The sequence below is a fragment of the Branchiostoma floridae genome, chromosome 1, assembly GCF_000003815.2.
Source record: "Branchiostoma floridae strain S238N-H82 chromosome 1, Bfl_VNyyK, whole genome shotgun sequence".
In the NCBI taxonomy this organism is placed as follows: domain Eukaryota; kingdom Metazoa; phylum Chordata; class Leptocardii; order Amphioxiformes; family Branchiostomatidae; genus Branchiostoma; species Branchiostoma floridae.
The window spans coordinates 21,146,962-21,166,718 of NC_049979.1; the positions used below are offsets into that span (position 1 = coordinate 21,146,962).

At 39.8% G+C, this 19,757-nt stretch overlaps 2 protein-coding genes and 1 long non-coding RNA gene across 3 annotated transcripts; all 3 read left to right on the plus strand.

The window, feature by feature from the left end:
* Positions 1–6,706: 6,706 nt before the first annotated feature.
* On the plus strand, positions 6,707–11,091 carry LOC118414932 (E-selectin-like). The gene is made up of 4 exons (XM_035819306.1): positions 6,707–7,063; positions 7,889–8,099; positions 9,895–10,077; positions 10,907–11,091. Exons 1-4 carry the CDS (start codon positions 6,707–6,709, stop codon positions 11,089–11,091), a joined length of 936 nt encoding a protein of 311 aa, XP_035675199.1.
* A 3,684-nt stretch (positions 11,092–14,775) lies between these two features.
* On the plus strand, positions 14,776–16,085 carry LOC118416586. The gene is made up of 3 exons (XR_004831225.1): positions 14,776–14,835; positions 15,799–15,929; positions 16,051–16,085. It is a non-coding gene; the product is annotated as an uncharacterized LOC118416586 (long non-coding RNA).
* A 776-nt stretch (positions 16,086–16,861) lies between these two features.
* LOC118415013 (CUB and sushi domain-containing protein 3-like) lies at positions 16,862–19,446 on the plus strand. The gene is made up of 4 exons (XM_035819422.1): positions 16,862–17,378; positions 17,961–18,146; positions 18,591–18,770; positions 19,250–19,446. Exons 1-4 carry the CDS (start codon positions 16,862–16,864, stop codon positions 19,444–19,446), a joined length of 1,080 nt encoding a protein of 359 aa, XP_035675315.1.
* The last annotated feature ends 311 nt before the right edge of the window (positions 19,447–19,757 follow it).

Genomic DNA, 19,757 nt, shown 5'->3' on the forward strand with positions numbered 1-19,757 from the left:
CATGTTTCCTTAAGCTTTGCAGCTATTTTTTTTGTAATTTGGCACGAGCTCTCAATATCCATATTTGACCCACATACTGTTTATAATGAACAGGGCAATGCATATTGCAATATTAAAGTTATTAGGGAAACTGTCGATAATACATTGGTATTGAATTGTGTCATAGAGGTCAAAAGGTATGAAAAGACAAATCTTTCCATAGGTTAGGAATCAAGCCAACCTCCAAGAAGTAAATAAGGTAGTCGATCCCATCAATAGATGCACTTGATAGTCAATAGATATTAGTGTTAATATATTTGTATACATTGTGTGCAAATGAACTTATCAAGCGGTTGAAATGATCGTCGTCGTTACCTCTCGATATTACTTTGTTTGGCTTTGTTATGGAGTTGTTACAATTAAGGAAAGATGGTTAGAGAGAGGCCGCAACTTGACCACACCCCCGTGAGAAGATTCAGGAGGTATCAACAGTTCCAACATCTGTAACATTATTTATGAACTTACGGCCTGTTTAGCTCTTTATAAAGGCTTTACACCTTCAGTTCTTATCATCAGCTTCCTTGGGAAGATATTGTAACTTGCATTTAACTAGCCCGTTAAACTTTGCACTGTGAGTTCTTATAGTTGATCATCAGCTTGTTCTCCCATCATCATCCAGTCTCTCCCAGCTATCACCCCCCCCCCCCACCTTTCTTCACTCTTCCTTTTCTATCCTTTTACATCGTGACGATGAGCTCACTACCCTAATGGTGTGTGTACTTGTCTGTGAAATAGATAGGAAGCTTAGTTCTCTTTGGAGCTTGCGAAGAAGAGAAGCCAGGATGATAGCTGACGAATAGATGGATCGCATCTAAACTTCATCTAAGACTTAATGGCATGACACTTAGGAATAATATAGGGGGTTTAGTTAAAGTCGGAATTCATAGCAAAATAAATGCTCCCTTTTTCAATCTCTTTTCTCCTCCAAAGTCATCTATGATCGAAATATAACGTTACACAAATTATTCCCATGACTAATTCTACTACGTTTTGTGCGCTTTGTTGTCTCTTGTACTTTTCATTCCCGAAAGCTGCCGGGTCGGGCCTCGGCTTGGAAATATGACCGAAAGCATGACCTAGAGTTGTATTAATAAAAGCTAATGTCTTGTGAGAAAGGAAAACGTAATTGCGAAAAAAACCGGCCCTTACTTCTCCCCTTTCGCCCCTGTTATGCTATCATCCGATAGTTGGTAAAAATCTACCGTCGTTATTGTTGAAAGCAGGGTACATTGTTTACTGAGAAGTCATTTTTACCACGGTTGCGAATTTTTTTTAACAGAGAAAAGTAAATGTTTGTTATGAAACAGTACGCACAATGGCATGGCGTGGATAGCATGCTATCTCTTTAGTTACATGTATCAGCTGTCTTGATTGGACAAACACCATGTGGTCACCTCTAACCCTTTACTCGCGTAATTTCGTTGTTGCCGAGAGGCGTCGAAGTTATTTCAGCCCAGAATGATCAAATTCTTTCTCTATCGTCGTGCAACTAGCATCATATGTTCACATTTTGTCAGTATCGCACTAGCGTTATCGTTAAAGAAAACGACATATTACATACAAATATTTGTACACGTATATACATGGTGTGCAAATAAACTTAAACGGTTGAAATGATCGTCGTTGTTGTTAACGTTGTCCCTCGATATTAGTTTGTTTGGCCTTGTTATGGAGTTGTTACAATTAAGGAAAGATGGTTGGGAAGATAAGACCACATTTATGGACGCCGATTTATACGTTGATATGGTAACATTATCATTAAAACGCAGTATGAATAGTGTACGATCGCCATGAACTGCTTACAATCTGTATTTTCAAACATGGGGGTCCGTACTGGCTATTAATACCATCAGGCTACTCTGAAGCATTTACCGGTAGTTCACTTATGTATGTCAGTACGAGTCTACAAATTCCACAATTGCCCGCAACCTTGCCCTAGCAGGCCATGTCAGTTCCCTTGATAATTTCTTACATCTCCAAGAGTGTAGCAAAATAAGAATTTATCACCCACATCAAAACAAAATTGACACGGTTACTCTAGCGATGATACTTTGTAACGTGGAGTAAGACTAATTATAGCAAACGTACATTGTCTACTCTAGACTTTAGACCTGCTGACGTACATCAGGTGGCCTATATAAGCAGGTGGGAGCAGTTGTTTGACCAAGTGTAAGAAAATACCGCAAGGGCCCGGAGAGAAATCAAGGTAAGGTACTTACTGATTAATTACCTCTATACGCAAACCGCATGGCCGGTAAAGTATTGCATGTCGTATTTAGGTAGGAAGTATTGCGAGAAAACTGTGACTTTTTAAGTAGTGACATTTTGAATTTTTTTTTCTTTGGACCGACTTTGCCTCCCCGAACAATACAACTTATAAATGAATGTACAATTTGAGATTTTGCATTGCTCAGCGTTTTCTTCGATATTTGTGACATCAAAATCATACGACGGCTTATGACAAATGTGATCGGACAAGGCGTTGAGCAAGGAAGACACCGTAACACTGATCAACTTAAAAGTACATGTAACTAATTATCTAATGATAATATACGTATTTAAGCCCTTCTGACGCCTCTTCAAAGTTATCCAATTAATCTTTCCCTATCTTAGTAGGTGACCACGTTTTTGTTGTGACATGTGTATTGTCACAACCATCGAGGTAAGAAGTGGTCAAGTTTTGAGGCGAATCTGATGTCTTAACGATAGTGGTAAGGTGGCCGACTGTCGTGTTCTTTAAGGTGCTTGCAAAAGTATGTCATTTATTGCATTTTCTTGCCACGAAGCCGGTATGCGATAGAAAAACATTCATCATCAAATTATATGCTAAACATGAATCAGGTGTCTTCAGTTAAGACAATTTATTACTGCATGTTATAGCTGGCATAATGGAGTCTAAATGAAAGAATCTTTTGTCACTGCTTTTTGTTAATCGAGCTACGTTTATTTGATTATATAGATGGAGCCAATTTTCGGCCGTTCCCATAGAAAAAAGACCATACTGTAAAAATCGTACAAAGCAGTTGCAAATTGAACTGTAGGTTGCAAAAAGATATCGAAAAACGTATACCTACCGTCAATTCCAATTAAGGTCAAAGAAGAAATCTGCGAAATAAGATATTGTTTGGTTCTGTGTGTTATGTCACTCCTGGCCACTCAGTAATTGAAGGCACCTTTTTCGAAACCTTTTTTTTATTCGCCAGTTCGCATCAGTTTTGGGTTTGCCAGAGGACTTGATCCATATAATAAGATCAATGTGGCCTCGCCGTTTAGATATCTCATTTAAAGTTTATTAGCGAAAAGATAATCAGACCATTTGACAAGGATAAAGGAGCTTTGCGAATTTCGTAGTTGGATGTCCAATTGGCACATGGCACACCATAAGAATATAGAGACGCTTGACACATGGCAGGTAATATGACAAACCCGCTTGAAAACGAAAACAAAGAAAGGCAAAACAATAATTTCTAGCGCACATATTGTCAGATAAATCCATGTACACCTATGTAATGACGCACACTAGACTTGATTATTTAACACATTTATTTAGCCCAGAATAGTATTTTAGGACAGAAAACGTGATAGTTGGAAAAGTTATGATAACTTGTTTTTTTAGCGGTTATTTCAATAATTTTCTACATACTAGTGAAATAATGTGATAGAGGGGTGCTATTCCATTTTTTATCTAGTACACACAAATTAAGACCAATCTTTAAACCTTTACTAGTAAAATAATGGGATAAAGGTTTGCTATCACATTATTTCACTAATAGACCGACATCTCTTACTAGTAAAATACTGTGATAAGGGGTTGCTATCACATTATTTCACTAAAAGATACAATTTCCTAAGAGATATATAGTTGGTCTCTATTAGTGAAATAATGTGATAGCACCTCACTATCACATTATTTTACTAGGAAGAGATATATAGTTGGTCTCTATTAGTGAAATAATGTGATAGCACCCCACTATTACATTATTTTACTAGTAAGAGATATATAGTTGGTCTCTATTAGTGAAATAATGTGATAGCACCCCACTATCACATTATTTTACTAGTAAGAGATATATAGTTGGTGTCTATTAGTGAAATAATGTGATAGCACCCCACTATCACATTATTTTACTAGTAAGAGATATATAGTTGGTGTCTATTAGTGAAATAATGTGATAGCACCCCACTATCACATTATTTTACTAGTAAGAATGGTAAGAGATCAAATTGTATATACTGGTTAAATAATGTGATATAATTGTGCCAATCATTATCTCATGTGAAAGTAGTTATCACGTCTTTCGACAGAAACACTTTTTTGAACTAAAATAATGTGATGAATATACCGAGCTCGCACACTTGGGTCTGCCATTGACTTTGAAAAATAAAACAAATGTAGATGTTCAAAAATGCTTTTCTGACAACTTTATTGTGTGACGCCCTGAAAATCAACATTACACCGCCCCTTTAAGGTCATTACTACGAGGTTACGTGTTATACTTATGGAAACTACAGTATGTCGTTCACTCATGTGGACTATACGTTCCTAATTTGTTTGTAGTTAACGACCATCAATATAGCAGACCACAGAATTCATTCGACCCCCTCTCCAAAATCCATGAACTGTGGACATAATACAGTACGGACAAAATCATTGAGGGCTTGGTAGAGTCTACTAGAGAGTCTTATGACAGCGAGATGTAGACTATGATTTGTGCCGTAGAAATATGTCAGCATGGAGACTATGATTTACGCGTATAGTATTTTTCATTTCGTGTACGCATGGCCCCCGGCCCACTTGACGGTGATCTCCCTGCGACTTAAATTCTTGCAACCCTTGTATACATTATTGGAATATCATACAAAATGTAAAAGTACGACAGAAAAGATAACAAATCACGTAAAAAAAAGTGTCGTCTTTATGAAATTCCTTGATCACTCTGTCACTTAGGTTTGGTTGCAACGAGGTCGCCACCCCAGTAGAATGGGGGTGCACGAAACTGACTTTCGGGGTATGAAGTGGAGTTGAACTAGTAATCCGTAGAGCGCCATTTGAAATCTAAAGAAGGTGTAAAGAGCCGATACACTAACTAATTTTACTTATTTAATTTTTGAATATATTGTAGATTGTACACTGTGCCCAAGCATGTCCGTTTCTTTTACTTTTCTATAAGCAATTTCTCACGTGTCGAAGTGTCAACTTGTTGTTCTTGACTAAGAAATGAGTGATGTGTGTATGTTCTGCTACCTCAAGGGGCACAAAGAAGGGTATTGCTGATCCAAAATTTACCCTTAGTTACAGTGGAAAGGAAATGACTACGGGCTAGAGTTTAACCCTGTAGACCGTACTCTTGCTTAATGACACAATTTTTCCAACATTCTTTTACCCGTGGTCCTTTCGCGACCTCGAATTGCAATGAAGCAAAACATTGTGCTATTTGCACCCCCAAGAAATAACACATTTACGCTTTGATGTACATAAGATATATAAGGGGGAGGGGGGGGTTCAAAAGTAATACCATTGGGGTCATAACCGGGATCGTTTTTCATCGAATGAGTTGAAATTACCTTTGTGCCAAATTTGAAATTATTTGACGAAAAGATTACATGAGCCTGTGGCATGACTTTTTGACTCCCTTTCTTACATGCCATTATTTCAAAGACTACAAAAAAATTCCGGACAAAGTCGGCGTCGATGTTTACTTACATAGATGATTAAGTCGTAATTGATTAGAAGTAAATATTTTACCAAGTATTTTGTCAACTTGGCACATACTTGTTTTCTTTAAGCTTGTAAGTCAAGGCCGTAACTGGAATGTTAAATGTATATATGTCGAGCTAAATGTAAACAAGCTGAAAGACGCCCAAATCCCTTATATCCCACATCATGTCTCAAGTCAGTGTTGTAACGTTATCATGTATTTCTTGCATAACCGGTAAATCGGTAAACGGCGTTTACAGTACGTGCTTTCCGAAGGACACAATACTGGGATCTGCTAGGAATTCGAACTTAGAACCCAAGCCAACAGGCCTAGCCGAAAGGCACAAAATATCAATCCACCATGTCCATTAATTATTTTGTTGCTGATATCGCCCTGATTAACATTTCATGGTCACCATAGTTGTTTTATGTTGTTTTGTTCACCACAGTTGTTTTAAAAAGTCATACTGTATTTCTTTAATGAATGTTTTAACATATGATATATCTGTACATCTGTGGTATCACTCTGTTATGAAAGAAGAGTTATGTTTCGTCTGTTTTCTGACCTATGAAAGAAACTTCAACACGCTACGCCAAGGCTGGTAGTGGTACATGTATTGTTTGTGACAACACCTTAAACAGATTAGTCCTCACGAAATTGTTTTTTAGATTTAAGAACTAAAAGAAAGAAAAACCTCCGAGAGGCGTTACTTAACTAGTATGCCGCTGCATGATAGCTAAATAGTGAAGTGGTCTTAGAATAAAACATATCTTTCACGACAGTACTGTGTAAATAATGACAAGATTCAGCTGTCTTATATCATAGAAAAGGCTTTCTTAGATCCCTGTCGTAGCCGGCTAAAATCCTACGACATCAAAATCAACCGAATGTGACCTCACTATAACAAAAGAAATTATCTATCAACTGTGACATTTTTTTAAACATTAGAAACATTTCTTCATCCACAGATGCGGGTCCTCCTGCTTACGGCGGCGGTCCTGACACTGTTGTTGCTCATCGGCCACGAAGACCAAGGCTATTGTCGCCGCAGACGTCGGCGCACCACCACCCGGCCGCCGCCCATCGACTGCCGGTGGTCGTCCTGGTCTCTGCACTCCTCCGACTGTGGTAACAGCTGTGAAGGGACGAGAACCTACACCAGGTACCGGTCCAGGCCGGCGGACAACGGCGGCCGAGATTGTGAAGGGCCCAGGCAGAAGACCGAACCATGTCCAAACTCGGGATGCCAGAACGGGGGGCAGTGGGGCGGCGCCTACTGTAACTGCATGAGAGGCTTCTCTGGGTCCTGTTGTCAAAGACGTATGGTTTCTCATATATTGCAGAATTTAGTAGTTTGTAGACCATACGAATGCCTCTGCCAATAGCCTTTTGTCAATAAAGCTTCTATTGAATAGGTTTGCTATTCTATCGTGTTTCATAGAATTAGTTTGGACTTACAAGACGAGGTTCGACATCTTACTAGTCAGTTGCACATCTGTTGAGGAATGCACACTGTGTAATAGATACTCTGCTCAAAAGGTTTTTGGTTCTAAATACTTGAACTAGACTAAAACAAACACAAAGCTGAGAATTCCACGTAAAAACTGCACGCTTTCGAGAAGACAAGAGATGAGAAGAAGAGACTCGGTTTCCTTGGCCAAACCGGGAGCTATGGCGAAGCCTCATTGCACGACCACCAAAAAAAAGGATAATGAATGAATGAATGATGACCTTTATTGTACATATGCTAGCATACCCCCTGGGCTGAGTACAGGTCGCAGCAAAAAGATAGTTAACAGATACATGAAATATTTAAAATGTCAACAAACACAAGAATCATATTCTACTGAGTGAGTTCGACTTCTTCTCGCTTCTTTGTGATACTGAAAATAGGAACAGATAGGTTTTATAATCAAAGGTTTGTCAAAATTCACAAGGAGTATGAATTTTTCTATATTACACAGATGTATGAAGTGGGGAAACATAGCTTCTATGAATCTATAAAGTTCAGCTCTCTCTCATTCTACTACAAAATGCTGTTCGTCTTGTATTCTATTTAGATCACAGTAGCTACATGATTCGTTGTTCCAGAGGAGTGCGGTTATGTCTTCCGGTTTCAATGTGTAATTTGTGGCATCACTTCAATTGAGGATTCACCTCTTTTACCTGACATTTTGTTCCGACCAGGTGTGACGTGCCCTCCTCTGGACGCCCCCTCCAACGGTCAGATCAGCGGTGATGGCATGATCCCTGGCGACGAGGTGCACTTCTCCTGTGACCCCGGCTACTCGTTGTTGGGTAGCAGCTCGGCGACGTGCCAGTCGGATGGCAGCTGGTCCAAGAACAGACCTATCTGTCAGAGTAAGTGTCACTGAGTGCCTTGTCGTTAATCGTGATGTCAATGCGTTTTGCTTTTGATGCGTTCATCTACACCCAGAATCCGGAACTGAAGTCAGATCGATTCGTGTGGTAACGTTTATGAAAACAAGTGTAAGCGCTCCGACTCTTGTCGTCTGTCTCCAACCAGAGTAGGTTTACCAAAGGTAATAACCGGGCTCACCTTGGATTCTTCACACAGATGTAAGACGCAGACACAGACTTGAACGTTTTGAATGTATAATCTGTATAGAGTAAGTAGGAGTACAGAAGCCGCCATACTAAGTTTGAAATCCTATTCCTGTTCCTATTCCATCTGTAGTTGTGAGTCCTCTCTTGAATCAGTTTTGGCTGTATCCTAGATGATTTCAGGTTGGAATCCACAGTAAGTTCTTGACGTGAAACCTAGTTTGGCCACCTACTCGACTGTCCTGATATCTTGGAGCTTTTACCATCTCCAGGCCCAATTCCTTGAAGCTGCTCAGAACTTCAATCCCAATATCCTAGAGTTGCTCTAAGCCTGTTGAGTCTTGGAAATCTCTCCGAGACTAATTTCTTCCATAAATCCTGGTGTCCTTTTCCAGTCTCCTAGACGAGCGTGTACAGCGTCTGTTTTCCTCTATTCCCTTCCGCGCACTGGCTGGATTCGCGCCAAAGGCTATTTATACAGACGGGCTGGTGGCGGGAAACTTTGGCGGGAAACTTATGCTAATCTAGACGAACGGCGGCAAATTCAAATTGGAAAGTTGGCACTTACAACAAGCAATCAGGAGAACGTGAATGTGTCAAATGTCGATACGTGTCAAATAGTCTCACTCGCATACTTTAAAGGCAACCTAAGCAATATTACAGCGTCAAAGTGGAAATATTCTGAATAAGGCAATCTGCATGATATTGACATCTACCGCACTGTATTCTCACATTTACATCATAATCTGATACTTTGATCAGTTAAAAACAGCCCAGAGACAAGTTGCACAAGGATATTCCTTATTATTGTACCCCCCAAGAATAAGGACTTGATCTGGAATCCTTGTGCAACTCATTCCCGCGCTGTTTTTAACGGCTCAATTTATGAAATAATGATGTAAATGTGCTAAAATAGTGCATTAGATGTCAATATTATACAGACTGCCTTATTCAGAATATTTCCACTCTTAACAATGTGATATTGCTTAGGTTGCCTTTAATCAACGTTGGTTGTTATATTTTGGAAGCGATTTCGCGATGTTCATCACAGGCTGACTTGCCTTCATGCCGGAAAAAAGACCGGCCGTGCGGAAGCTCCCTCTCATGGCATATATATAAGTAAACATTAGTTTAAGTTGCCCGTACATCTAAGCAGATGCGTAGGGGTGGCGCCCATCTCCATTTCTGTAGCTCTTGGGCCTGGGGCAGGGGACTGGTCCGCTGGTAGTGATGTGTGTTTAAGATATATACAAGAAAATCTTAGCCAATGATAAAATCGCGAATCAGCGCCCCCTTTCAAAAATACAAGCCAGCGCTGCTAGAAGTCTGCGAAGGAGAGGATAAGGCTATATATTATGTTCGTGCTGGTATTTTTTTATAACTAATCTACTAGTGATTATAGTTGCTATGAACGTATACTAAGCATTATGACTTACCCTTGTCTCATCATACAATACTTCTGGAAACACAAACTACTGGGTTTGACCAAATGTGCACTAGATCATCCTTGATAAAATCTCTCACTATAACGTATGATTAAACATTTTGATACGAAGTTTGAGTTTCCTATCCGTCTCTGATGTATCCATAGGAAGCTCCTGCCCTGCCCTACCGGTGGTACAGCACGGCTCGATGTACGGGTCCATGACTATCGGGTCCACCATGACGTTCTCGTGTTTGGACGGCTACACTCTGAGCGGTCCCTCCTCCATCACATGCACCGGGGCTCCAAATGGACAGGGTGTGTGGAGTGCGCAATCTCCGACTTGTACAGGTACGGTTTATCTTACTTGTATACAACTGTCAGATACAAAAGAAGTCCAATTCCGTACATGGTACATTTACTTAACAGCACTGGAACGTACGTTATGTTCTATGTACTCGTACCATTTGGACACACGAACGACTAAATTGTTGTGTGCCTCTCTCAAGAGGTAATTCTAGCCTGTATATATGTACAACTTTAGACTTATTTTGTTACACGGACGGGTTTTAAACTTTAATCGTTTTCTTTACAATATTGCAACAATGCATTAAGATTCCGGATTCCTGGGTATAGTGACTACCTGTCCATATAGATCAGACTTAATCGATATCGTTCCCCCCAATTTTTAAGTCACGCAGGACATATACACAACACTGACATGATGTCCAATATGGTTTATCGTTACCGGCCAACGACTTCAACACTTCATTAAACACGAAATCACTAATCTAAGAAGATTTCTATGAGTTTTTGAGAAAACAATTTAATATGAGACGTTTATAATATGTAAAATAGTTTTCACCAATTCTGATTCACCAATTATCGATACAGTATGCAAATAATGTGGCGCGTTGGATACACCCGATCCCTCGATATCAGAAGTTACGCGCGGTCCGGACAGTTCTTGGATGGGAGTCCCCCAACCAAGGACGACCGGATTGCTGTAGCCGGACCAAGCATGGTCATTCCACAAAGTCGTCTTCCGGGAGGGACGTAAAACGGGGGTCACATGCTCTATTACGTTAAACATCCTCATTACTAAATGGGTACCTACTGGCTGGTAGAATACACCAGATTATCATTACTATTATTAAATAAATTTCTCTTGTCTTAACAGCTGTTCAATGCCCGACGCTGTCACCTCCTCACCATGGGACCATCAGTAGTGTAACAGAGCCCTCTGCCGGGACCTGGAACTCACTGCACTGCGATACCTCGAGCTCTTTGGTAAACCAAGGCCCGGCTTATTCCGTGAGCTGTAGAACAGACGCCACCAACTTCAACGCCGATACCTTCACGTAAGAATGATAAGAAAAGAATAATGCCTTCACATGTACAAACCCGACATATTCTTAACTGTCTTTCTGCCAAACGAAGAAGAAACTCACTGAATCTTTTGCTATCTCTTTTACAACCTTCATCAGGTTCAAATGACCAATCACGTGGTCTTTGAAACACGTATCTTCAGCAACTTGAATTGCTTACGCGATACGGTACTATATCATCTCACGTCTTAGTCTGCAGATTTATGTAGATCATTTACCCAAAGCAGAGATACATTGTTATATTTCAGCCATACCATAGGTATGGTGAAATATATTGTATTCGTAATGTTTCTTCTTTCTTTCTCCTGTCAAATCTTCAGAACACGGTATCTCCGTTGTTCCTCAACCGAATGACTTGAAATTTGGCACAAGGGTAGAGTGGGCCAATACCCTCGGGCGTTTTTTTCATTTTTTCCATATCTGTCTCTTAAATGATTTTATTAAGGTTTTTTGGTCATCTTAAGACCAAAACTGTATATTTGGGCCCCCTGTACCCTGGTATTATAACCGAATGAGCTGAAATTTGGCACAGATGTGCCTTGATAAGTCCCCCATATAGATTCAATATCAGTTTTGGTGTACAGTACAACAAAATGCTTATTTTTGCGATTTTTTGACCAATTTTTGACCAAAAAAGGACACTTTTGGCCCCTGTACCCTGGTATTACAACCAAATGAGCTGAAATTTGACAGAGATGTGCCTTGATAATGCCCCCATATAAATTTAAGAACACTTTTGGTGTACAGTACAACAAAATGCTTATTTTTGCGATTTTTTGACCAATTTTTGACCAAAAAAGGACACTTTTGGCTCCTGTACCTTGGTATTGCAACCGAATGAGCTGAAATTTGACACAGATGTGCCTTGATAATCCCTTCATATAAATTCAATAACACTTTTGGTGTACAGTGCAACAAAATGCTTATTTTTGCGATTTTTGGCCAATTTTTGACCAAAAAAGGACACTTTTGGCTCCTGTACCCTGGTATTACAATTAAATGACCTGAAATTTGGTATAGATAGGCATTAGATACTTGGTAACAAGATTCAAGTAAAATTTTTGACATAAACAACTTTAAAATGATTAATTTTGGCACTTTTCTGAGGGGAAATTTGTTTTCTTTTGGCCTCCTGACGTGACCTTCCGTGACCCCGCACAGAGCCACACCTGTGCGCGTCAGCCGGAGAGTTAATTGAATCAAAGACCTAGCCAATCAGCGAAGAGGAGGCCAAAGGCTAATTAATATTCATAAGCGGGGCCTCATGATCCCGTATATAGCAGTGTTCCCGCCAGGGGGAGCAAAGCCCGCCTAAGGCTCTCGCATTTTAGACTATTCAGAAGACTTTATATTGTATCAGTTCTTAGGGGCATATCTATGATAATCGCAGCAGTCACTTAACTTCTCTTCAGGAGTTTAGCGTAACACTGTTTCAGGTCAAACCGTCAAAGGCAACTAAAAACAAACTTTAACGTTACTGAGTTCAACAGTACTTATAACTTGTTATCCGAAGTTGAAACGCTAGCGATGGTATTTTCGCTGCGCTGTTAGCTCCGTGCGACTGTTGTTGACGGTCTTATAACGGTATATTTTGCACCCCTGTACCCTGGTATGAGTAACATTTGGTATAGATAGGCATAATATAGTTGGTAAAATGATCCAAGTAAAATTTTTGGCATAAAGTACTGTAAAAGGCTTAATTACAGCACTTTTTTTAGGGGAAATTGGTTTTCTTTCGTTCTCCATGCCGTGACCTTTCGGACGTTCACCCCACAGAGCCGACATCTGCACCTGCGTCTAGCCGGCAGGAAGAGTTAATTCAATTAATGGTTCAGCCAATCAGCGAAGAGGAAAGCGAAGGCTAATTAATATTCATAAGCGGGACCACACAATACGTTAACTTGAAGACTCAGGCCGTACAGACTTCTCGCCAGGATTTTTTCAAAGCGTCGGACAGGGGTCCGGGGGCCGCCGAATGTCCCTGGCGGGGTCCAGGGGCAGGGCCACTGTGGGGGGGACCCAGGTGGGCGAAGCCCCCCCGGAAGCTCTTGCATTTTAGGCTATTGAGAAGGCTTCTTTTATCAGTATTTTTAGGGCCATATCTACGATAATCGTAGCAGTCACTTACTTCTCTTCAGCAGTTTGACTTTAAAATATTTCGGGTCAAAGCTTCAAAGACAACTAAAACCTCATAAACAACAAACTTTACTTAGCTCAACAGTATACAAAAATATTGTACGGGTTGCCATCCTTAGTTGAAGCGCTTATTTATAGCGCTAGTATCTTCGCTGCGCCGTTAGCCGCCGTGCGACTTTTGTTGACGGTCTGATATCCCTACGTCGCCGCCTCGCTGATATTCCCACGGACATGTTTCAAAAAAAATACCCAGCAAAAAACGCTGTTCTGCGTCAAATTCTATTCTATAAAACTCAGTGTTACAGTCTAAATATTTTGTAGAAGCACCGCTGTAGGAAAGAAGGTCCAAGCAATGTAAAACATCACGTAGCATGAAGTTCGCTGTCAACTGGCACACAGCACATGACTGTTTGAAACTCTAAGTCTAATCAACAGCCGTGTTTGATTGATAGCCGGCGGTCCTATGATGAAGTCGGCGAAAGGTGCGTTAGTTAGAAAATCTGCGTTTAGTTTTGATACGTAATTATAAGTTAGACAGTGGCGAGAATGATTATTTTCTCATCAATATTTCTCTTCAGAATTATTTGAACTTAATTGTACATCTAAACAATTGGCTTACCTGTGCAATGTTTATATGATTAATGATCAGTGTACTGAAATCATGTGTAACGTATGGCTCCTAGTCAATAGATCAGCATTTTCTCTATAGTGACCACCTGTCTATAGTGGCCACATTTCCTAGTGCTGTTGTTGTTTGGCATAAACTTTGAACATTTAAATTGTAAGTAACTTTAAACTGCCAGAGTTTCAGCCCAATAAAACACTCTCAGCGCCAGGGTATGAACAGACTGACCAGACAGACGAAAATAAATCCTCGAACAAGGTTCAATCGTATCTTCCGGGTCTGGCAGGAAGTTGTTAAACTAAAATAAGAATAGGCTCGATGGTTGATTGCATACAAAGTAAAACAGTTTAACAGTTTTACAGCTTGAAGAAAACAAACGCTCCTACAGTACCTTCACCTGCTTGATAATTATTAAATCGTATGCCCTACTTGAATAAAAAAAGTTCATTGCAATAATAAATGTACCCACATCACAAGGAGCTTATACTTTTTTAAACTTACACCTAGTTATCGTACTGAAAATTGTTAATGACATTACATGAAGTCATTCAACAATTTTCAGTCATGATGAAAATTTTCTGAATGGAAGGTGTGATTATTGTCATTTTCTGAAAAATAGAAGCAAGCTCTGTTTTTACCTGGAGTCAATTCACAATACCAGTCCACTTTGGGGGATAATGTACTGTTAAGAGGATGTTCCATTTTTGCGCAGGGGTGATTTGGAACAGTCCAATGTTGCGTGGGAAGGGGTATGGCTGAAATATGCTGTATTTGCTCTTAAGCAAATGTCGGCCTTTCTAGTTGTTTCTTCATCGTTTTTCATGTTGCTCTCAAGTAAAAGTAAAGTCAATTCTTGAAACATTGGTCGACACAATTTCCCCTCCATTTCACAGGGTGAGTTGTCCTGTCGGATGCACTGGGTGCCCAAACTGCGTCTGGGGGACTGGTGTCTACTCAGAAGTGAGTACTGGACTCAATTAATACAATTACTTGTTTACAACTAGGATCTGAAAGTACGTGACTGTACACTGCAGCTGCTCACAATTGCCAAGGGGGCCAGCCTCCTTCGCAGACTTCAGGAGCGCCGACGTTTGTTTATTTTTTTTAGCCCTGATTGATGCTTTTCAACATGGGCTAAGGTTCTGTTTGCTGGAGAAGAGAACTTTACTGCACAACAACTAAGTCAACCTTATCCAGGTTATGTTGAAAATCGCGAATCGGCGCTTCCCCAGAAAAATAAACGCCACCGAACCCACCCTCTGTACAAAGTTCGGTACCTCTTTGTTGAGCTCTTCGTCTTTCTCAAAATGGCTAGCGCCAAACCGTGTGAGCCTAAATGGCAGAAACCTCAGGTACAAACACCAGATAACACAATTACACTGTAGAACTGCTAGGTATAGGAAGACTACACTACCATACCTTGTGGACTTGCTCAACAGTTCAAAGTGCTAGTAGTATAAATAAGTTTGAATGTATACACAGTTATTTTAAAAGTAATTATTGTCATGTTTTATAATGTTTTGAATTATGTACTTCTATTGATTTTCTTCTTCTTTCGTACTGCCTAGCCTCAATTTTAATTGTAACATGTGTAAAGCATACTGCAATTCAGCCGAAAGAAAAAAGGCTGCCATTGTATGTTATTGTATGTCACACGACGCGAAATAGGACCATCAATATATATATATATATATATATATATATATATATATATATATCTTCACAGAATTATATATATATATATATATATATATATATATATATAGATAGATAGATAGATAGATAGATAGATAGATAGATATAATTCTGTGAAGAAGGCTTAATAATTCCAGGACTGAGACATTTCTTAGTTTAAACTATAACTGTTACAATACAGACAACACTCACTTTTGAGTCACTGAAAAAGATGGTTATCTTTGACAGGATTCGAGTATTTGTCATGCTGCAATCCATGACGGTAGGATCACGGATGCAGGTGGACAGGTGACCGTGTACATAAGGCCCGGACAGAACTCCTACCATGGATCCTGGCATAATGGCATCCAAACGAATGAGTAAGCGCCATAGAGGGTTTACATCAACATTTGCTGAAATATTTCCTTTCATGAATTTCAATATCTTGCCGATAATGTGTTAGTTGGAATATTCTCAGAAGCTAAACATCTTTTATTTCAGTTTTGGACCATGGCCTAGATCCTTCACCTTTACACCAGGTAGCTCAACAGCCTGTTATATATTGCTGATTGCTTTGAAATGAAAGCTTAAGTTACACGTTATCTTGGTCTTGTGTATTACGAGAATACGAGGGTTCAAGTATCAAAATTTTCTCATGTCAGAATGTCACGTGTCAGAATGATATAAGTGCACGAGTCTGATATATAACTCCATCCATAGTATTAATATTAACGTCATTACATGTTGATAAGACTGAAGTTGTTTCGGAGTGTGGGGTCCCTTGTATTCCCTTTATTATATATACTTGAGTCTCGACATAAGATGTATTTCATTGTATTCACCTTTCCTCAAGCAGCCTATATATCTGCAATATGAAGCCTCTACCATGAATTAACCACAAAAGAAGTATGAAATGTCTTTATTAGTTATGTAGATAAGGTATTTATTACAATATCGCACATTTTGTTATGCACACAAAAAAAACGCTAAAGGGGGGCGAAAACGCTAGTGATCTCGCCCCTCCCTGTGAGACCGATCACTGAGTAAACATCTGAAGTGACTGATGAATGACGTCTATAAGCCTTTTTCAGTTTTGGATATCTACTGAATAATTCATAGATAGAAAATAACGCAAAAGATAACCATATGATTTTCAATTATTCACATGTACCACCCCATAAAACCCTTGCTTAAGCGATTTTGTGTGTAATTTTACCGTAGCATTGGTTTACAGATGATAAAATCTTAAAACTCTAAACCTTCCAAACATAAAAATAGTCCCAAACCGTAATATCTTTATTGATGTTACAGTATGCAGAATGATCCGACAATCCTTTGTTCTTCTGTAACGTTACCAATAGTTACCAGAAAGGAAAAGTCGGCAAGTACCAGCTGTGCTAGAGATGACTACACGTTCTTCAACGGAATCTGCTACAAGGCCTATACCAGAAACAAGAGCTACAGTCGGGCCCGAGAACTGTGTGCCGCAGACGGCGGGATCTTAGCCATGCCAAAGGACGCTGACACCAACAATTTCCTCAGTCAGCTGTGCGGTGAGGACTGTTGGATCGGGCTGTCCGAACCGAGCGTGGAAGACCGTTGGGAATGGGCGGACGGGTCGCTTCTCAGCGCGACGGGCTTCAGTGCCTGGGCAAGAAGAGCCGGAATCCATAACTCAGGAGCAAGATCTAATTCAGGAGAAGAGTTCATAAATACTGACAATACTGTTACTAATGGCAAACACTGTATTCTGTTGAGGCTCAGTGGACCCAATTGGGACGAGCGCGATTGTACTAAAGACCACCATTTCGTCTGTCAATCAAATCACGGTATGTCGCTTTTACAGAATTGTTTTAATTAGTAATATTTTTAAGTGGTAGCAGTGTGTAGAAACAGTGGTGACCAATCTCTTCAAAGTTTCATCATTAAATGCAAATTAGGTTATGGTTTGCATTTGATTATGAGTCTGTGCCTACGTTACCTAGTGGATATCCAGCAGCCTTTCCTAGGTTATTCTCCTCCAAATTCCAAGTTTCCAACAAAAATTCCCAGGCAGTTATAAAACTGGCAAAAAAGCTGTACTTTTGCTGGGGGTGATGCACACTCAAGCTAAAAACAAAACATAATTCACGGCGTAAATTCCGAATTAATAATCGTGATTTTTATAGATCTAACGTCACTGTCTTAATGTATGCAAGATGGAGTAAAACACTTTGAGGCCTATGAAAATTGTAAGCTTATATATCGCAGTTTACTTTTCAAAAGTCTAAAAATACCTACTTTTGTATGTGGATAATCAGTAGTGGTGTCTTCTGATTATGTTTACTTAGGATATCAAGTAGTAGTTTCTATCTACTCATATAAGTTGGTAGATTCTGTGAGTTACTCTATAACTTGTGTCTTGTTTTCAGTGATCCTCTCCCAGGTACAGACCGAGTGTAATGTGCTGGCGAGCCCTGACCCCATAGCTCAGGGAGCCCACCTGTACGGCACGACCATACACTTCTCATGCTCATCAGGGTACACCATGGTTGGTACAGCAGACCGGACGTGTCAAGCTAACGGCCAATGGAGTGGCTCACAGCCTACCTGTAATGGTAGATATCAAACATATTCTATAGAACAATGCTGCAAATAAGATGAATATGTATGTCCAATATTCATATCCTGATATAAGCATATCTTGGACTATGTTTACGTCTCTGAACTAATTTTCATTATAGAGAAAAACTGTAATAAGCAATACCCACTATACGATATTGTATTTCACTGATCATTATTATAAAAGATATAACGTGAAATGTTAAAATGAGTACACTTTAACTTAATACTTCATTATCATGTAATATGTAATCGATGCGTAGGATCCGTAAGATTTTGCTTATGAAAATGAAATACTGGAGGCTAACATTTGTGCAAACTCCAAGTGACTGGCAAATGTGTGCATGCACTGGCATTTGAAAGCCATATAAATCTATCTTAAAGTTTTAGGATTGGGGACTAAAAATACAACCATATAAATATACATCATGCTTCCTCAGCGGACCAGGTGCCAGAGTGTGAAGACCTTCACGCACCTCACCACGGAACGATCAGTGGGGGCAACAATCTGGGAGACACTGTGACCTTCTCCTGCGACCTTGGTTACCAGCTAACAGGTTCTGTCGCAAGGACCTGTCAGTCAACATTGGACTGGTCTGGGACGGAGCCAACTTGCACCAGTAAGTTACCATACTTGTTACCTTCATGAAATCAGATGTATTGTTCTCGGTTTGTGTGGTTGTTTGTCCTTGTGTGTGTATTCAATTGTGCCTGGGTCCAATCTTGCTCCTTCAGGTTGAGTTGGCCTTGGTTCAAATTTGTTTCACAGACCAAATGAATGTAATATATAATGTCCTTGCACAGACATGCAGGAAATTTATGTTGCTAATGATTACGTCAGGAACATGAGAAGTCATGTGAGTTGAGTATGTAAAATATGTGAAATGACATGGTAATGTGCAATGTATTGTCTAGAAATGTACACAAAATATTTCATGGAAGTAGTATGAGGATTTATTTTATTTCTGGTTTTCCCATTCAACAATGCTACATCATTTTAATCCCAAACGTTTTGGTGATTTTTAGGCATTTTTAATGTAAAGATCATTTAAAAACTGCACTGTCTTTTATGGTGATCCGCAAATGTACTTATTAACAGAGGTCCTGTGTCCCGTGGTGACCACTCCCCTCAACGGACAGATGTCTGGTAACCGCTTTGAATATGACAAACATCTGCAGTTCTCCTGCAATGATGGTTACGAACTGGTAGGGGGCAGCTCTGAGATAACTTGTCAGGCTGATGGAACCTGGGATGGAACAGTACCGATTTGTAACAGTGAGTTCATGTTAACCTGACTTCAAAGGTTTGTGGCCAAAACTAAAGACAGGATGCTTGTAAAATCTATCGGGTCGTCTTAATCTGTGTATGGTGAAATCTTGTTTGTTTTCGATTTTTGGTAACACCCCATGAGTAGAGCCATATTGAAGACTTCTTGTTGTTTTCGTTTTTGGTAACACCCCATGAGTAGAGCCATATTGAAGACTTTTTAGAAGCACAAAACTGTACAAATGCATTGTGATGGAATAAGAGAATGGACATAAAAATAAAAGCTACCACCCCATGTTTGTTGAGAGCCACACTATAAGCATCTTAACCATAACCTTCC

Bases quoted from the DNA above. Each gene is read 5' to 3' on its own strand.
- LOC118414932 (XM_035819306.1), top strand. From the start codon at position 6,707: ATGCGGGTCCTCCTGCTTACGGCGGCGGTCCTGACACTGTTGTTGCTC. The intron at 7,064-7,888 runs GTTTCTCATATA...ACTTCAATTGAG, and splicing joins CCTGTTGTCAAAGACGTATG to GATTCACCTCTTTTACCTGA. The intron at 10,078-10,906 runs GTACGGTTTATC...TTGTCTTAACAG, and splicing joins GCAATCTCCGACTTGTACAG to CTGTTCAATGCCCGACGCTG.
- LOC118415013 (XM_035819422.1), top strand. From the start codon at position 16,862: ATGCAGAATGATCCGACAATCCTTTGTTCTTCTGTAACGTTACCAATA. The intron at 18,147-18,590 runs GTAGATATCAAA...ATGCTTCCTCAG, and splicing joins CTCACAGCCTACCTGTAATG to CGGACCAGGTGCCAGAGTGT. The intron at 18,771-19,249 runs GTAAGTTACCAT...ACTTATTAACAG, and splicing joins GACGGAGCCAACTTGCACCA to AGGTCCTGTGTCCCGTGGTG.